The 19753-nt window shown below is 40.5% G+C and overlaps 1 protein-coding gene and 1 long non-coding RNA gene across 4 annotated transcripts in view; one reads left to right on the top strand and one right to left on the bottom strand.

Annotated features, from left to right (window-relative positions):
• LOC144580263 (uncharacterized) overlaps positions 1 to 2107 on the top strand; it is a 56246-nt gene extending 54139 nt beyond the window's left edge. Inside the window, exon 3 of the long non-coding RNA XR_013529541.1 lies at positions 601 to 2107. This is a non-coding gene — a long non-coding RNA (uncharacterized LOC144580263). The remainder of the gene's footprint in view (positions 1 to 600) is intronic.
• The window catches only part of VAMP4 (vesicle associated membrane protein 4), a 53911-nt gene that overhangs the window by 13515 nt on the left and 20643 nt on the right, over positions 1 to 19753 (bottom strand). For 2 of the 3 annotated variants that reach the window (XR_004736608.3, XM_002760368.7), the window contains exon 4: positions 17147 to 17197. Coding sequence is in view for 2 of the 3 variants with exons in the window: in XM_002760368.7 (XP_002760414.1) it covers positions 17147 to 17197 (51 nt within the window). In the remaining variant the exon portion in view is untranslated. The remainder of the gene's footprint in view (positions 1 to 17146; positions 17198 to 19753) is intronic. The other variant, XM_054247819.2, reaches the window with a different exon arrangement.

Below are 19753 nucleotides of genomic sequence, written 5' to 3'. Positions count from 1 at the left end.
GCACTCCAGCCCAGGCAATAGAGTGAGATCTATCTCAAAGGAAAAAAACCCCCAAAACCCTTTAAGCATGAGATTCCATGGATATAGGCAAGATTAACTGGGATAGAACCCATAAAATTCCAGATTCTTACTAGATTATCATAAACCTACAAGTATTCCCTCAACACCATGGCACATATGTAATAAAATATGATTGATAATGGAAACTCTGAATATTTTAATTTTTCTGCTAAATGATTAGTGAATTATTGCTGCTTTGTCCTTCACATATTACTATCTGCTGGTGTAACACTCTTAATCCAGTGACTGTGTAACCTTCATTCAATGATGAAAAATCTCATGATTGTATTCTATGTTTGAGGATGTTTCCTCACCCAGAACACAATGTTTGTAGAAGAAAGAAAATGATCTGCTTATTTACTTTAATATGGAGATAGTTTTGTTACATAGCAAGTGATAACATACTTCCCCATGATCTTTTACATTTTCACAATAGAGTACTTTGATTTCTATTTGTATTTCACATTGCTCGTATCCCCATTATTACACCAGAAATGCCTTAAAAACAGAGACTGAACCACTTATCCTTTTATTTCCCAGGTCATGTGAAATGTGGCTGACGGGGGGAGGATCCAAGATGACCGAATAGGAATAGATCCGGAGTGCAGTTCCCAGGAAGAACAACACAGAAGGTCAACATCCCACAGGTACCCTTCTGGGATGAAGATAACAGAAGAAGAAACTGGCAGCAACTCTACTGTTCTGCAACCCCCATGGGTGATGATCCCCAGGCAAGCAGGGTCTGGAGTGGACCTCCAGCAGTCCTGCAGCAGAGGGGCCTGACTGTTAGAAGGAAAACTAAGAAACAAGGAAATAACTTCATCATCAAAAAAAAAAAAAAAAAGGACGTTCACTCAGAGACCCCATCCAAAAGTAACCAACTACAAAGACCACAGGTAGATAAAGTCACTAAGATGGGAAGAAACCAGTGCAAAAAGGATGAACACACCAAAATCCAGAAAGCCTCTCCTCCTCCAAAGGATCACAACTCCTCACCATCTAGGGATCAAAGATAGATGGAGAATGAATCTGATAAATATACAGAAACAGGCCTTCAGAAGGTGGGTAATAACAAACTTCTCAGAGTTAAAAAAAAAACATGTGCTAACCCAATGCAAAGAAACTAAGAATGCTGAAAAAGTTTAGATGAGATACTAACTAGCATAAACAGCTTAGATAAGAATATAAATGACTTGATGGAGCTGAAAAACACAGCATGAGAACTTAACGTAGCATACACAAGTTTCAATAGCTGAATTGACCAAGCAGAAGAAAGAATATCAGACTGAAGAGCAATTCAATGAAATAAAATGAGAAGGGAAGAAAAGAGAAAGAGCAGTGAAAAGAAATAAAGCCTCCAAGAAATATGGGATTATGTGAAAAGACCTAATCTATGTTTGATAGGTGTACCTGAATGTGACGGAGAGAATGAATCAGAGCTGGAAAACATTCTTCAGGATGTTATCCAGGAGAACTTCCCCAACCTAGCAAGGCAGGCCAACATTCAAGTCCAGGAAATACAGAGAACACCACAAAGATATTCTTCAAGAAGAGCAACCCCAAAGCACATAATCATCAGATTCACCAGGATTAAAATGACAGAAAAAAATGCTAAGGGCAGCCAGAGAAAAAGGTCAGGTTACCCACAAAGGGAAGCCCATCAGACTCACAGCAGATCTCGCCACAGAAACCCTACAAGCCAGAAGAGAGTGGGGGTCAATATTCAACATCCTTAAAGAAAAGAACTTTCAACCTAGAATTTCATATCCAGTCAAACTAAGCTTCATAAGCGAAGGAGAAAGAAAATTCTTTATGGACAAGCAATTGTGGAGCAATTTCGTCACCACCAGGCCTGTCTTACAAGAGCTCCTGAAAGAAGTACTAAATAAGGAAAGGAACAACCAGTACCAGCCACTCCAACAATGTACCAAATGGTAAAGACCATCGACACAATGAAAAAAACGTGTCAACTAACGGGCAAAACATCCAGCTAGCATCAAAATGACAGGATCAAATTCACACTATATATATAATGTCTATAAAGAAATTGCTTCTTTTGAGTCACACATAACAATATTAACCTTAAATGTAAATGGGCTAAATGCCCCAATCAAAAGACTCAGACAGGCAAATTGGATAAAAAGTCAAGACCCATCGGTGTGCTGTATTCAGGAAACCCATCTCACATGCAAGGACACACATAGGCTCAAAATAAAGGGATGGAGGAAGATTCATCAAGGAAATGCAGAGCAAAAAAAAAAAAAAAGCAGGAGTTGCAATCCTAGTCTATGATAAAATAGACTTTAAGCCAACAAAGATCAAAAGAGACAGAGAAGGGCATTACATAATGCTTAAAGGATCAGTGCATCAAGAAGATCTAATGATCCTAAATATATACACACCCAATACAGGAGCACCCAGGTACATAAAGCAAGTTCTTAATGACCTACAAAGAGACTTAGACTCCCACACAATAATAGTGGGAGACTTTAACACTCGACTGTCAATATTAGATCAACAAGACAGAAAATTAACAAGGATATCCAGGACTTCAACTCAGATCTGGACCAAGCAGACCTAATAGACAGCTACAGAAATCTCCACCCCAAATCCACAGAATATACATTCTTCTCAGCACTACCTCACACCTACTCTAAAATTGGCCACATAATGGGAAGTAAATCACTCCTCAGCAAATGCAAAAGAACGGAAATCATAACAGCCTCTCAGACCACAGGGCAATCAAATTACAACTCAGAATTCAGAAACTAACTCAGAACTGCACAACTTCATGGAAACTGAATAACTGGCTCCTGAATGTCGACTGGATAAACAATGAAATGAAGGCAGAAAAAAAGATGTTTTTTGAAACCAACGAGAACGAAGACACAACGTACCAAAATCTCTGGGACACATTTAAAGCAGTGTCTAGAGGGAAATTTATAGCAATAAATGGCCACATGAGAAGTGAAGAAAGATCTAAAATAGACACCCTATTGTCAAAATTGAAAGAGCTAGAGGAGCAAGATCAAAAAAACTCAAAAGCTAGCAGAAGACAAGAAATAATTAAGATCAGAGCAGAACTGAAGGAGATTAAGACATGAAAAAACTTTCAAAAAATCAATAAATCCAGGAGCTGCTTTTTTGAAAAGATCAACAAAATAGACCAATAGCCAGAGTAATAAAAAGAGAGAGAAGAATCTAAAGGATGCAATAAAAACAATAAAGGGATATCACCACAAATTCCACAGAAATACAAACTACCATTAGAGATTACTACAAACAACTCTATGCACATACACCAGTAAACCTGGAAGAAATGGATAAATTCCTGGACACGTGCACCCTCCCAAGCCTAAACGAGGAAGAAGTTGAAACCTTGAACAGACCAATAACAAGGGCTGAAGTTGAGGCAGCAATTAACAGCCTACCAACCAAAAAAAGTCCAGGTCCAGATGGGTTCACAGCTGAATTCTACCAGATATACAAAGAGGAGCTGGTACCATTCCTTCTGAAACTATTCTAAACAATACAAAAGAGGGAATCCTCCCCAATTCTTTTTATGAGACCAACATCATCCTGATACCAAAACCTGGCAGAGACTCAACTAAAAAAGAAAACTTCAAGCCAATATCCATGATGAACATAGGTGCAAAAATCTTCAATAAAACACTGGCAAACCGATTGCAACAGCACATCAAAAAGCTTATCCATCACAATCAAGTAGGTTTCACTTCAGGGATGCAAGGCTGGTTCAACATATGCAAGTCTATAAATGTAATCCATCACATAAACAGAACCAAAGACAAAAACCACATGATTCTCTCAATAGATGCAGAGAAGGCCTTAGACAAAATTCCATAGCCCTTTATGCTAAAAACTCTCAATAAACTAGGTATCGAAGGAACATTTCAGAACCATAAAAGCTATTTATGACAAACCTACAGCCAATATTATACTGAATGGGTAAAAACTGGAAGTATTCCCTTTGAAATCTGGCACTAGACAAGGATGCCCTCTCTCACCACTCCTATTCAATAGAGTATTGGAAGTTCTAGCCAGAGTAATCAGGTAAGAAAAAAATAAAGGGTATTCAATTAGGAAAAGAGTAAGTCAAATTGTCTCTATTTGCAGATGACATGATTATAAATTTAGAAGACCCTATCATCTCAGCCCAAAATCTCCTGAAACGGATAAGCAACTTCAGCAAAGTCTCAGGATACAAAATCAATGGGCAAAAATCACAAGCATTCCTATACACCAATAACAGACTTAAAGAGAGCCAAATCAAGAACGAACTGCCATTCACAATTGCTACAAAGAGAATAAAATAACTAGGAATACAACTAACAAAGGATGTAAAGGACCTCTTCAAGGGGAACTACAAACCACTGCTCAAGGAAATAAGAGAGGACACAAACAGATGGAGAAACATTCCATGCTCATGGTTAGGAAGAATCAATATCGTGAAAATAATCATACTGTCCAAGGTAATTTATAGATTCAACACTATTTCCATCAAACTACCTTGATTCCTCAAGGACCAGAAACAAATTCCATTTGACCCAGCAATCTCATTACTGGGTATACACCCAAAGGATTATAAATCATTCTATTATAAATACACATGTACATGTATGTTCATAGCCTCACTGTTTACAGTAGCAAAGACCTAGAACCAACCCAAATACCCATCAATGATAGACTGGACAAGGAAAATGTGGCATATATACACCATGGAATACTATGCAGCCATAAAAAATGAGTTTGTGTCCTTTGTAGGGACATAGATGAATCTGGAAACTATCATTCTCAGCCACCTGACACAAGAACAGAAAATCAACTCATGTTCTAACTCAAAGGCGGGTGTTGAACAATGAGAACACATGGACACAGGGGAGCATCACACACTGGAGTCTGTTGGCGGGGGGACCAAGGGAGGGACAGTGCGTGTGGTGGAGAGGTCAGGGAGGGATAACATGGGGAGAAATGCCAGATGTAGGTGACAGGGGGGATGGAGGCAGCAAACCACCTTGCCATGTGTGTACCTATGCAACCATCCTGCATGATCTGCACATGTACCCCAGAACCTAAAGTACAATTAAAAAAAAGCCCTGCAGGTCAGCCCCCAAGGGCCATCTGGCCTCCAGCCCTTGATGTTAACTTCACCTCATGCCTTTCATGGCCAGGGGAAAAAGCTGGCATACCTTGAAGACTTAACAGGGTGCAGTGAAACCAAGGTTTTCAAGACCTTACCGGTAAATCAATGTGTCCTTGTTCATCCCAAGCAAATTGCAAGTGACTACTGCTGGGTACTCTGCCAAGTAATTAGAGCGGCACCCGTGCTATAGCCCAACTGGCCATCCCTTTCACCCTAGCTTTCCATCAACACGGTAAAAAATAAAAATAAATGAAGTGCCTCACATGGGTCCTTTAACCCCCATGTTTATATAAACACTATTGGAGTTACCAAATAAATTTAAAGCCTGAGATCAAATAGCTGCTGAATTTAAGTCAATATTTTAATAGGTGACAATTAATAAAAATGTAAATAAAAAATGTGGCTGGTATAAAGCATTTAACAAATATTTTCAAATCTGAATTAAAGATATCACTCATTCAAAAAACATTTATTAAAAAGTTACGGATTGGACTCAAGATGGCGCTGTGAGAACAACCCAGGATTGGAGCCCGCGTTGAATTCGCAAATGGTGAGTCAGTGCTGCATTTCCAGACTGATCTTTGTTGCCCACAGAACGGGGAAACTCCCAAGTATAAAAAGACACGGGACGCCAGGCAGTAGGTCTGCCTGGCAAAGCCGGCAGCCGGGGCGGCGGCGGCCGGCCCTACCCAGCAATCCCCACAGGGCGCGCTTGTCCGGGTGCCTTGTTGAACCGGCAACCTGAGACTTGAGAGGGCTGGACTTGAGACTGAAGGAGACTTGCACAGTAGCCCAGCCCAGGGGATTGCAGGGACAGATCGTTTGGGATACCCAGTGGGACGAACAAAACCGCAATTTCAAACTATCCTGGGCAGACGGTCCGAGACGCTCTGTGGGGGAGGGGCGTCCACCACTACGGAGGCAACCTGCCCCAACTGATATACACGCCCACTGCTGAGGCAGCCAGCCGTTGCCGAGGCAACCCGCCCCAACTGAGATACACGCCCACTGCTGACGCAGCCAGCCGTTGCCGAGGCAACCCGTCCCTACTGAGATACACACCCACTGCTGACGCAGCCTGCCGTTGCTGAGGCAACACGCTACAACGAAGAGACTCCGCCGCAGGGCGTGGCGGAGACCACAGCAGAGCCGGCAGGAACAGCGCGAATCACACAACAGCAGGGCGGAGCCTCGGCAGCCAAACAGTGGCTACTCTGCCTTTGAGCTGGGCAGGACACCTGATCGGACATCCAAAAATAAAGCCCAAACCCCTCAACACAGAGCATTTGAGGAAAAAAAAAAAGGGTTGTTTAATGAGCTGTGTTGCAGCAGAATCAAACATAGCAGCCTAACAGCCCTGAATGAACAACAGAGTGCACAGCTCAGCAATTAAACCCCTATAAAGTACAAACTGTCTCCTCAAGCAGCTCCCTGACCCCTCTATATCCAAAAGACTGTCATTAGGCAGGCATCATCCTGGGACAAAGAGAGCAGAAAAAGAAACTGGTAGCATCCCTCGCTGTGCCACGGCTACTAGAGGTGCACCCCAGACAAGCAGGGTCTGGAGCGGACCTCAACAGTCGTACAGCGAAGGGGCTAGACTGGTAGAAGGAAAACCAAGCAACAGAAATACTTCATCATCAACATTCTGGGTGTCCACTCAGAGACCCAAACGAAAAGTCAGCAACTACGCAGACGACCAGTGGACAAATCCACAAAGATGGGAAGAAACCAGCGCAAAAAGGAGGAAAACACCCGAAACCAGAACACATCGCCTCCTAGAAAGGACCAAAACTCCTCACCAGCAAGGGAACAAAGCTGGACGGAGAATGACTGTGACGAAATGACGGAATTAGACTTCAGAAGATGGATAATGAGAAACTTTTGTGAGCTAAAAGATCATGTATTAAATCAATGCAAAGAAACTAAGAACCTTGAAAAAAGATTTGAAAAAAGATTCGAGGAAATGATAACATGAATGGATACCTTAGAGAGGAATATGAATGAATTAAAGGAGCTGAAAAACACAATACGAGAACTTCGCGAAGCAAACGCAAGTTTCAATAGCCGAATTGACCAAGCAGAAGAAAGAATATCTGAAGTCGAAGACCAACTCAATGAAATAAAACGAGAAACCAAGATCAGAGAAAAAAGCGCAAAAAGGAATGAACAAAGTCTCCAAGAAATGTGGGACTATGTGAAAAGACCTAACCTACGTTTGATAGGTGTACCAGAAGGGGACGAAGAGAATGAATCCCAGCTGGAAAATACTCTTCAGGACATCATCCAGGAAAATTTCCCCCACCTAGCAAGACAAGCCAACACTCAATTGCAGGAAATACAGAGAACACCACAAAGATATTCCGCAAGAAGAGCAACCCCAAGGCACATAATCGTCAGATTCAACAGGGTTGAAATAAAGGAGAGAATACTAAGGGCAGCCAGAGAGAAAGGTCGGGTCACCCACAAAGGGAAGCCCATCAGACTCACAGCAGATCTCTCGGCAGAAACACTACAAGCCAGAAGAGAGTGGGGGCCAATATTCAACATTCTTAAAGAAAAGAACTTTCAACCCAGAATTTCATATCCAGCCAAACTGAGCTTCAGAAGTGAAGGAAGAATAAAATCCTTTGCAAACAAGCAAGTACTCAAGAGATTTTGTCACCACCAGGCCTGCTTTACAAGAGCTCCTAAAAGAGGCACTACACATAGAAAGGATCAATCAGTACCAGCCATTCCAAAATCACACTGAATGCTAAAGAGCTTCAAAATAATGAAGAATCTACAACAACTAACAGGCAAAACAGCCACTTAGAATCAAAATGGCAGTATCAAATTCACACATAACAATATTAACCCTAAATGTAAATGGACTAAATGCACCAATCAAAAGACACAGACTGGCAAATTGGATAAAAATCCAAAACCCATCAGTGTGCTGTATCCAGGAAACCCATCTCACATGCAAGGATACACAAAGGCTCAAAATAAAGGGATGGAGGAAGATTTACCAAGCTAATGGACAGCAAAAAAAAAGCAGGAGTTGCAATTCTCATCTCTGATAAAATAGACTTTAAAGCAACAAAGATCAAAAGAGACAAAGAAGGCCATTACATAATGGTAAAAGGATCGATACAACAAGAAGAGCTAACGATCCTAAACATATATGGACCCAATGCAGGAGCACCCAGATACATAAGGCAAGTTCTTAATGACTTACAGAAGGACTTAGACTCCCACACAATAATAGTGGGAGACTTTAACACTCCACTGTCAATACTAGACAGATCAACCAGACAGAAAATCAACAAGGATACCCAGGGCTTGAACTCAGACCTGGAGCAAGCAAACCTGGTGGACATTTACAGAACTCTCCACCCCAAATCCACAGAATATACATTCTTCTCAGCACCACATCATACCTACTCTAAAATTGACCACATAATTGGAAGTAAAGCACTGCTCAACAAATGCAAAACAACTGAAATCATAACAAACAGCCTCTCAGACCATAGTGCAATCAAGTTAGAACTCAGAATTCAGAAACCGACCCAGAACCGCACAGCTTCATGGAAACTGAACAACTGGCTCTTGAATGTTGACTGGGTAAACAACGAAATGAAGGCAGAAATAAAGAAGTTCTTCGAAACCAATGAGAATGAAGACACAACGTGCCAGAACCTCTGGGACACATTTAAAGCAGTCTCTAGAGGAAAGTATATAGCAATAAGTGCCCATATGAGGAGAATGGAGAGATCCAAAATTGACACCCTATCGTCAAAATTGAAAGAGCTAGAGGAGCAAGATCAAAAAAACTCAAAACCCAGCAGAAGACAAGAAATTACTAAGATCAGAGCTGAGCTGAAGGAGATTGAGACACGAAAAACCCTTCAAAAAATCAATAAATCCAAGAGCTGGTTTTTTGAAAAGATCAACAAAATAGACAGACCACTAGCCAGATTGATTAAAAATAAAAGAGAGAACAACCAAATAGATGCAATAAAAAATGATAAAGGGGAAATCACCACAGATTCCACAGAAATTCAAACCATCATCAGAGAATATTACAAACAACTCTATGCACATAAACTAGTAAACCTGGAAGAAATGGATAAATTCCTGGACTCCTGTGTCCTCCCAAGCCTAAACCAGGAGGAAGCTGAAACTATGAATAGACCAATAACAAGGTCTGAAGTTGAGGCAGCAATTAAGAGCCTACCTCACAAAAAAAGCCCAGGTCCAGATGGGTTCACAGCCGAATTCTACCAGACACACAAGGAGGAGCTGGTACCATTCCTTCTAAAACTATTTCAAACAATCCAAAAAGAGGGAATCCTTCCCAAATCATTTTATGAGACCAACATCATCCTGATACCAAAACCCGGCAGAGACCCAACGAGAAAAGAAAACTTCAGGCCAATATCCATGATGAACATAGATGCAAAAATCTTCAATAAAATATTGGCAAGCCGATTGCAACAGCAAATCAAAAAACTTATTCATCATGATCAAGTAGGATTCATCCCAGGGATGCAAGGCTGGTTCAACATACGCAAGTCTATCAACATAATTCACCACATAAACAGAACCAAAAACAAAAACCACATGATTATCTCAATTGACGCAGAGAAGGCACTTGACAAAATTCAACAGCCCTTTATGCTAAAAACCCTCAATAAACTCGGTATTGATGGAACGTATCTCAAAGTAATAAAAGCTATTTATGACAAACCAACAGCCAATATCATACTGAATGGGCAAAAACTGGAAGCATTCCCTTTGAAATCTGGTACTAGACAAGGATGCCCTCTCTCACCACTCCTATTCAATATAGTACTGGAAGTTCTAGCCAGAGCAATCAGGCAAGAAAAAGAAATAAAGGGTATTCAAATAGGAAAGGTGGAAGCCAAATTGTCTCTATTTGCAGACGACATGATAGTATACCTAGAAGACCCCATCGCCTCAGCCCAAAAACTCCTGAAACTGATAAACAACTTCAGCAAAGTCTCAGGATATAAAATCAATGTGCAAAAATCACAAGCATTCGTCTACACCAATAACAGACTTAAAGAAAGCCAAATCAAGAGCGAACTGCCATTCGCAATTGCTACAAAAAGAATAAAATACCTTGGAATACAACTCACAAGGAACGTAAGGGACCTCTTCAAGGAGAACTACAAACCACTGCTCAACGAAATCAGAGAGGACACAAACAGATGGAGAAACATTCCATGTTCATGGTTAGGAAGAATTAATATCGTGAAAATGGCTATACTGCCCAAAGTAATTTACAGAATCAACGCTATCCCCATCAAGCTACCATTGACTTTCTTCACAGAACTGGAAAAAACCACCATGAACTTCATATGGAACCAAAAGAGAGCCCGCATAGCCAAGTCAATTCTAAGCAAAAAGAACACAGCGGGGGGCATCACACTACCGGATTTCAAACTATACTACAAGGCTACAGTAATCAAAACAGCATGGTACTGGTACCAAAACAGAGATATAGACCAATGGAACAAAACAGAGGCACGAGAGGCAACACAACATACATACAACTATACAATCTTTGATAAACCTGACAAAAACAAGCAATGGGGCAAGGATTCCATGTTTAACAAATGGTGTTGGGAAAACTGGCTAGCCATGTGCAGAAAGCAGAAACTGGACCCCTTCCTGACACCTTACACTAAAATTAACTCCAGATGGATTAAAGACTTAAACATAAGACCTGGCACCATAAAAACCCTAGAAGGAAATCTAGGCAAAACTATCCAGGACATAGGAGTAGGCAAGGACTTCATGAAGAAAACACCAAGAGCATTGGCAACAAAAGCCAAAATAGACAAATGGGACCTAATGAAACTCCACAGCTTCTGCACGGCAAAAGAAACAGTCACCAGAGTGGATCGGCAACCAACAGAATGGGAAAAAATTTTCGCAGTCTACCCATCTGACAAAGGGCTGATATCCAGAATTTACAAACAACTCAAGCAGATTTACAGGAAAAAAACAAACAAGCCCATTCAAAAGTGGGCAAAGGATATGAACAGATACTTTACGAAAGAAGACATATATGAGGCCAACAATCATGAAAAAATGCTCATCGTCACTGGTCATCAGAGAGATGCAAATCAAAACCACATTGAGATACCATCTCACGCCAGTTAGAATGGCGATCATTAAAAAATCTGGAGACAACAGATGCTGGAGAGGATGTGGAGAAAAAGGAACACTTTTACACTGTTGGTGGGAGTGTAAATTAGTTCAACCATTGTGGAAGACAGTGTGGCGATTCCTCAAGGCCTTAGAAATAGAAATTCCATTTGACCCAGCAATCCCATTACTGGGTATATATCCAAAAGACTATAAATCGTTCTACTATAAGGACACATGTACACGAATGTTCATTGCAGCACTGTTTACAATAGCAAAGACCTGGAATCAACCCAAATGCCCATTGATGATAGACTGGATTGGAAAAATGTGGCACATATACACCATGGAATATTATGCAGCAATCAGAAATGATGAGTTCGTGTCGTTTGTAGGGACATGGATGAATCTGGAAAACATCATCCTCAGCAAACTGACACAAGAACAGAAAATGAAACACCGCATATTCTCACTCATAGGTGGGTGATGAAAAATGAGAACACATGGACACAGAAAGGGGAGTACTAAACACTGGGGTCTATTGGGGGGAAAAGGGGAGGGCCAGTGGGAGGGGGAGGTGGGGAGGGATAGCCTGGGGAGAAATGCCAAATGTGGGTGAAGGGGAGAAGAAAAGCAAAGCACACTGCCATGTGTGTACCTACGCAACTGTCTTGCATGCTCTGCTCATGTACCCCAAAACCTATAATCCAATAAAAAATTAAAAAAAATAAAAATAAAAAATAAAAAAAAAATAAAATAAAAAGTTACGGCTAGGTGTGGTGGCTCAGGGCTGTAATACCAGTACTTTGGGAGGCTGAAGTGGGAGGATCGCTTGAGCCCAGGAGTTTGAGACCAGCCTGGCCAACATGGCAAAACCTCATCTCTACAAAAAAAACAAAAATTAGCCAACCATGGTGGTGCATGCCTATAGTCTCAGCTACTCAGGAAGCTGAGGTGGGAGGATCCTCCTGAGGTGGAAGATGCAGTGAGCTGAGATTGTACCACTGCACTCTACTCTGGGTGACAGAGTGAGACCCTGTCTCTAAGAAAAAAAAAACTATGCTATTCATCAAGGTTACCAATGTGAAGGTTATGAGGCTGATATTTAGAAAGATTATACTCCAGTAGGTAAAACGTATATTCATGATTATACTACCAGGTGTTAAGGGATATAATAGAAGGAAGCCCATAGTATCAGTCATGTAGGCTAGATGAATTCAGCCTGGACCAGAGATGACATTAAGACTCCTGTGCTGAATTTTGAGGAGACAAGAGTTAATCAGGTAGAGTAAAGGAGGTAGTGAATGGTGAGGAAGTTCTAGGATAAGGAAATATATGTAAGAGGAGGTAATATTTTAAGAACTAGGAGATTAACTGGATGTGGGTGAAGGAATTGGAAAGAAAAAAAGAGTAGATAATGCTTAGATTTATAATTTGAGCAACTAAGTGGTAGTAGATGATGGCTATTAACTAAAATAAGAAAATAAGAACTCAAAGGAAGAACAAGTTTGTGAAGGAAGGGTGGAGATTTTATATCATGGCCAGTTAAAGGCGATTCACATGGGAGAATAAAAGACATGAGAACGAACATGAGGAAAAGACATTTTCAATACTGTTTTAAATCCTCTTAGAGTCTGACAGCACCTGTGTTCCTAAAATGGCTCTATTCCAATTACCAACAGAGAAGCTGTATGCTATAGTGTATAGAGCCCCTGGGTTCTATATTCAGACAGACCTGGGTTTGCAATACACCTGTATCACTTACTACTTATGTGACTTTGGAATTCACCTTGCAAGACTGTTTTAGCCTCCTATTTTCTCACCTTTAAAATGAAGATGATAATCTCTACCTTTTTTGTGAGAATTAAATGCCATAGTGTTTTTCAAACACTTAGCATAGTGCCTAACACATAGCACATACTTGATAAATGTCAGTGCTCTTTGGTTAAGAAAAAAGTTCACACTTTGCAATATACACTCATTTTTATAAAGAAAACATTCGCCAGGTGCAGTGGCTCATGTCTGTAATCCTAGCACTTTGGGAGGCTGAGGTCGGAGGATCCCTTGAGCCCAGGAGTTTGAGACCGGTCTGGGCAACAGAGGGAAACCCTGTCTCTATAAAAAATTAGCTGAGCATGGTGATGCATGCCTGAAGTTTCCAGTTACTCAGGAGCTGAGGTGGAAGATCACTTGAGCCCAGGAGTTTGAGGCTGCAGTAAGCTGTTACTGTGCCACTGCACTCCAGCCTGGGTGACAGAGCAAGGCCTCTTTCAAAAACAAACTCCTCAAAGAAAGAAAATATTTATTTTCATAGTTAATATCCCCATCTTCTGGTCTTTTAAGGTACTGCTGACAAAAGAAGTTTTAAAGTTGGGCTGAATTTTTGTAACTATATATATATTGCTGTTACACCGTGCAACATTCCCTGGGGTGGGAGTTGGGGGAGGGAATCTTATAAAAGTTAAGCTGGTCTGACCAAGGCTATAGTTAGGAGTTTCCCTACCCCTAACACAGAATGTCTACAATTTACTAGAGTGGCATTTATAATGCTATTGTTTAACTTAAAAGCAAAGAAATGTAATCCTGCTAAAAATTCCTGTCTGCTTATATAAATGAAATCTTAACTTCCTTACTTTGGAACACAAACTTCATTCCTTTGGAGCTGGTATTTCCAGGTGGTCCATCCTTATACTTTATGCTTGAATAAACTCTCTTTAAACACAAAACAAAATTTAAAAAGCAAAGGAAACATTCCAAAGAGAAGCATAAATTTTATGTAGGCATGTGAATATTTAAAAATTTTCCTCAAGAAAAGTCTTTCTTAAGAAGTGATGTCAGGTATTTTTTTTGTAGAATTAATCTGTTATCAACATTAATAATTGTGGTCAATCAAGTTCAAAGAAAGCAACTATGTTACTAATCTATGCAGTAGGAAATACTGTATAGAAATGTTATAAATTAAGTGGTAATAACAGCTTAACTAAAAAAACTGACCAGTGTTAGCAGTTTTGGGTATCAAAGTAATGCCAGAGATTTGTCTTAGGGTAAGTTCTGTGGCAAGTTGTGCTCCTCCATCTTGGGCACACTGGGGAGTCATGCCCTGCTTAGATAAGCATTCATCAAGGTTTAATTTGCATGCTTGATCAATGACTTTCTTCTAACTAAATCCAGCAAGCTTTCAGCTCTAGAGTAAGAAACACTGTATTTGGGCCGGGCGTGGTGGCTCATGTCTGTAATCCCAGCACTTTGGGAGGCTGAGGTGGGTGGATCACGAGGTCAAGAGATCGAGACCATCCTGGCCAACATAGTGAAACCTCGTCTCTACTAAATACAAAAAAAATTAGCTGGGCATGGTGGCACATGCTTGTAATCCCAGCTACTTGGGAGGCTGAGACAGGAGAATCGTTTGAACCCAGGAGGAGGAGGTTGCGGTGAGCTGAGAATGCGCCATTGCACTCCAGCCTGGGTAACAAGAGCGAAACTCCGTCTCAAAAAAAAAAAAAAAAAAAAGAAACACTATACTTAATCCCTTACTATTTTAAAATTCTGTGATCACCAAAGTTGTTATATTAATAGTTTAATGCATAAGTACACAGGTATGAATTCATGTGTGTTTGGCATTTACTAACAGACATGTATTATTTAATGCCTATTCTATAAAACTGGTGGTGGTTTGGGGATTCAGCTGGAAAATCAAAAGACCCCAATTGGCAACAATCCTTATTAGGTTCACTCTTCAGAAGGATATCAGACAGGAAACAAAGCATACTGGCAGGACAAAAAATAGTTGTGTCATCAGTGGAGCCCTCTTCTCCAGCGGCAGCTTAGGTATGAGAGAACATGTGAGTGGACACAAAAGTCACTCTGGCTCAGTGCAGGAGAATGGCTCAGACATTACACACTGGCATAAACATAAGCCATATAGGCTTGAACTACAGCTAATTTAAGTATTGGTGGAATGCTTGTGATCTCCCTGAGAGGAGAGAATGAGTGGCTCACGAGGCCTTCTTCCATCCACCTCCGTTTCCCTTCTGAGACTAACATAAGACAATTTCTTATCACCTCCCAGGTTCTGATGAGGTATAAACTTTCTGCAGGCTACATCTGAAGACTATAAAAACCAGTCTAGAAATAGCTCCTTTGCTTGCAATAGGGTATCCCCACAATTTGTACTGCAGCCATTGGCACCCCCCTGCCTTTTTTTTTTTTAAGAGAAAGGGGTCTCACTTTGAAGCTTAGGCTGGTCTCAAAACTTTGGCTTCAAGCAATCCTCATTTAAAGGAGAATCCCAAAGTACTAGGATTACAGGTGTGAAACACTGCACCGAGCTGTATCATTATTTTTGGTATGCAGGTCAATGACCCCGAGAGCTACTAACTTTGGCTACTCTTCCTTTTACTATGCAAGTGATAACTTGCATCTAAAAGAGGCTTGTTATATCTCTAGTCAAATCAGATACTTGAAACAGTACAGATTCTCTGTTCTACTGGCCTTGAAGAAGCAAGCATCATGAAATCTATAGCTGCAGAAAATAAATTCTGATAACTACCCGAGTTGGTCATACCTGGTGATACATTGATTGCCATCTTGTTAGACCTGAGTAAAAGACCCACCTAAGAAATGCCTGAACTCCTGACTCAAGGAAACTGTGAGATGATAAATGTATGTTGTTTTAAGCTACCAAATTCATGGTAATTTGTTACACGGCAATAGAAAACGAATACACCCAGTCTAGTACTTGTAATCATTTGTTGGTTCTTTGGTTCCGTATCTCAAAATCCATGAGTTAGAATTAGGCTAAGTATGGAAATACTTCTTTACACCAACAGCTACCTAAATAAAGCACAAGTATCTCACCAATAACTAGATACTCCATTATAGAACCCTTCCCACAGTGTGCCATCTATACCCAGGATTAGGGTAGTGACTATTATCCCTCCTTAGGTCTTGAACCTGAGCCATGCAATTCACCTTCCACAATTGGTACTCATAGCTTGGTCAGTTCCAGAGCCTTCCTCAAATGACTCACTGCTCTGTCCATTCCTTCTCCTCTCCTGTCAGTACTCATATCTTTCCAACATTCATTATAGCATCATATCCCTATCATATATCACCAAATAGTATACACAGCAAAGGTTTTAAGCCACAAATTAATTAGCCATAAAACTTAGATCAATATATAAGTTATGATAAATAAGATACATGAAAAAATTCTAGAAGTAGATAAAAATATGCTGTACATCAACAAATTATATTACCTTTATTATCATTCTGAAAATAATAATTTTAAAACAAAAATAGACCTTAATACTATGCTACATAAATGGATTTGACATAAGGCAATCAAGTTATAAAAACCCCAACAATCCTGTATTTCCTTAGCTGTAATTCTGAGAAAATAAAAAGAATTTAGATTTTATAAACCAGCAGTTATATTTAGTATATAAAATAAGATGAATTAGGTTTTTATAACCCAGCAGTTGTATTTAGTCTTCATCAGGGTCAACAACTTTTTTCTGTAAAGAACCAGACGCTTAGCAGATATTTTAGATTTTGTGAGCCATAAAATCTGCCAACTCCTCAACTTTGCTATTGTAGCTTGAAAGTACCTATCAATAATATGAAAACAAATGGGCATGGCTATGTCCAATAAAACTTTAATTACAAAAACAGGCTGCAGCCAGACTTGGCTCACAGGCTGCAGTTCACCAGTCTCTAGTCTACACAGAAACATGCTAATTATTTAAACAAATAAACAAAACTTACTGCTTAATTTTATCATTTCTAGGTCCAAATCTTGGTCCAGATGGTCCCCTTCTGAAAACAAGTACATACCATGTACATATTAGTAGTGATAGCATTAAAACAAGGCAAACAAAAGACAGAAAGTATATACAAACAAAATCAAGCTAAACTCTAAACATGAATTAGTCATTTATCATAAGGGACCACATTTTACTGATACTGGTGAAACTGATTAATAGGTAATCATGTCTTTACTTCATTGGTACTTACTTCTAGCCACAATTAAGCTAATTCTTCTGAATGTTAAAACTTTCAGAGAAATTAGGGTTTATATTATCTTATATAACAAACGAATACAGAATTTGTTCTGATCATTAAACTCTGAAATATCCTACTTAACTGCCATGAAAATTAGTATCTTCATGGTCAATTATAGAACTAAAAGTGCAATTCACTTTGAATGTAGATTATAATGAAATGAGGAAACTACAAAGTGAAATGCTGATTGACAAAAATGGATAGAGAGAAAAATTCATTCAAAACACTAACAGTTTTTAAGTATATTTTTGATTACCCATCTTAAACTTATCAACACAGCAAAAGGGAAATGCAAGAGATTTTAAAAAATTAACATTACTCAAATTATTATCTCCTTATGTAGTTGAGTGAATATAACATCTTAACCAATCCATTTTGATATTCTTGAAAACATTTGGATATTTAATTACGGTTCTTCTGGAGATAGAGTATAAGATATAAACTACAAAATTAAAAGAAACTAGGTTCTTTTTTTTTTTTAGAAACTAGGTTCTTAAATTTCAGGACATACAGCAATTTCTTAAGAAGGTGGAAAAAAATAGGGTAAATGATAAAAAATTTTTGGAAAAAAAAACAGTTGGGAAGATCCAAGATGGCCCTTTGGAGCAGCGCAGGATTGCAGCTCCCAGTGAAAGTGCAGAGGGTGAGTGGATGCCGCATTTCCAGACGGATCTTTATTGCCCACAGACCAGAAGATTCCCAAGCAGAGAAGCCCGACGGGTCGCCAGCGTGGCTGTTTTGGCCAGCGCAGCTGTTTTGGCAGGTGCAGCTGTTTTGCTGGCGCCCCAGAGCGGTGACTCTTTGTACAAAATACGCGGGTCTGGTTGCCTTTTTAAGCTGGCAATTGAAGCTCCAAGAAGGCAGATTCGCCCATTCATCTGATTAGACAGGGGACTCAAACAGGGAGCCAGGCCAGGAGATTCTGGGGCAGTGCCATTGTTTCAGCTGGTGCAGTGGGTCGCTGCACAGGTAATCACACAGATCCCGGCCCCCTTTCAGCAAGTGACTGGAACACCTGGGAGAGAGTCAACCATTCAACTTAAAAAAAAAAAAGGGCTCTGAGACAGGGAGCCAGGTGATCAGGCTCAGAGGGTCCCACCCCCACAAAAACAAACAAAAAAACAGCAATTGGAAATGCTCGGGGTTGAGAGTTTCACAGCAAGCACAGCTGAACCCAGGATGGTGCAGCTCGGTGGGGGAGGGGCGTCCGCCATTACTGAGGCACTCCACCCCTACAGAGGTAGTCTTCCATTGCTGAGGCAGCCAGCCATTCCAGAGACAACCCGCCATAACAGATAGAGTCCGCCATTTCAGAGGCAGGCTACCATTGCCGAGGCAGTTCTAACCACACCCATATAAACAGGACTGCAGGGAAGTTCACATGGCAGCAGGGCAGAGCCCACAGCAGCTCAGCAAAGCCTCTACAGGCAGACAGTGACAAGGCTGCCTCCTTGCTGGGCAGGGCAGCCCTGAAAAAAAAAAAAAAAAAAAAAGCAGCAGCATAATGAATACTCATAATAGATAAAGCCCTAACTCCCCGGGACAGAGCACCTGGGAAAAAAGGGGTTTATGAGTTTTGCTGCAGCAGACTTAAATGTAGCTGCCTAGCAGCTCTGAATGAACAACGGAGTTCATAGCTCAGCATGTGAGTTCCTACAAAGGACAGACTGTCTCCTCAAGCAGCTCCCTGATCCCCGTATATCCAAAGAGTCACTCCACAAAGGACTGATCAGACTGACAATTTGGGACATCCTGGGACAAAGATAGCAGAAGAAGAAACTGGTAGCAACCCTTACTGTTCTGCAGCTGCTGCAGGTGACCCCAGGCAAGCAGGGCGTGGCATAGACCTCAGCAGTCCTACAGCAGAGGGGCCAGACTGTTAGAAGGAAAACTAAGAAACAGAAATAACTTCCTCATCAATAATCTGGACATCCACGCAGAGACCCAATCTGAAAATCAGCAACTACACATATGACAGGTGGATAAACCCACAAAGATGGGAAGAAACCAGCGGAAAAAGGAGGAAAACACCCAAAACCAGAATACCTCTCCTCCTACAAGGGATCACAACTCCTCACCAGCAAGGGAACAAAGCTGGATGGAGAATGAGTGTGATGAAATGACAGAATCAGACTTCAGAAGGTGGGTAATGAGAAACTTCCGTGAGCTAAAAGAACATGTTCTAAATCAATGCTAAGAAACCAAGAACCTTGAAAAAAGACTTGACAAAATGTTAACAAGAATGGACAACTTAGAGAGAAATATAAGTGAACTGATGCAGCTGAAAAAGACAACACATGAACTTCACTA

Source organism: Callithrix jacchus, chromosome 18, assembly GCF_049354715.1.
Source record: "Callithrix jacchus isolate 240 chromosome 18, calJac240_pri, whole genome shotgun sequence".
Lineage (NCBI taxonomy): Eukaryota > Metazoa > Chordata > Mammalia > Primates > Cebidae > Callithrix > Callithrix jacchus.
This window is presented reverse-complemented; position numbering and strand designations above follow the sequence as displayed.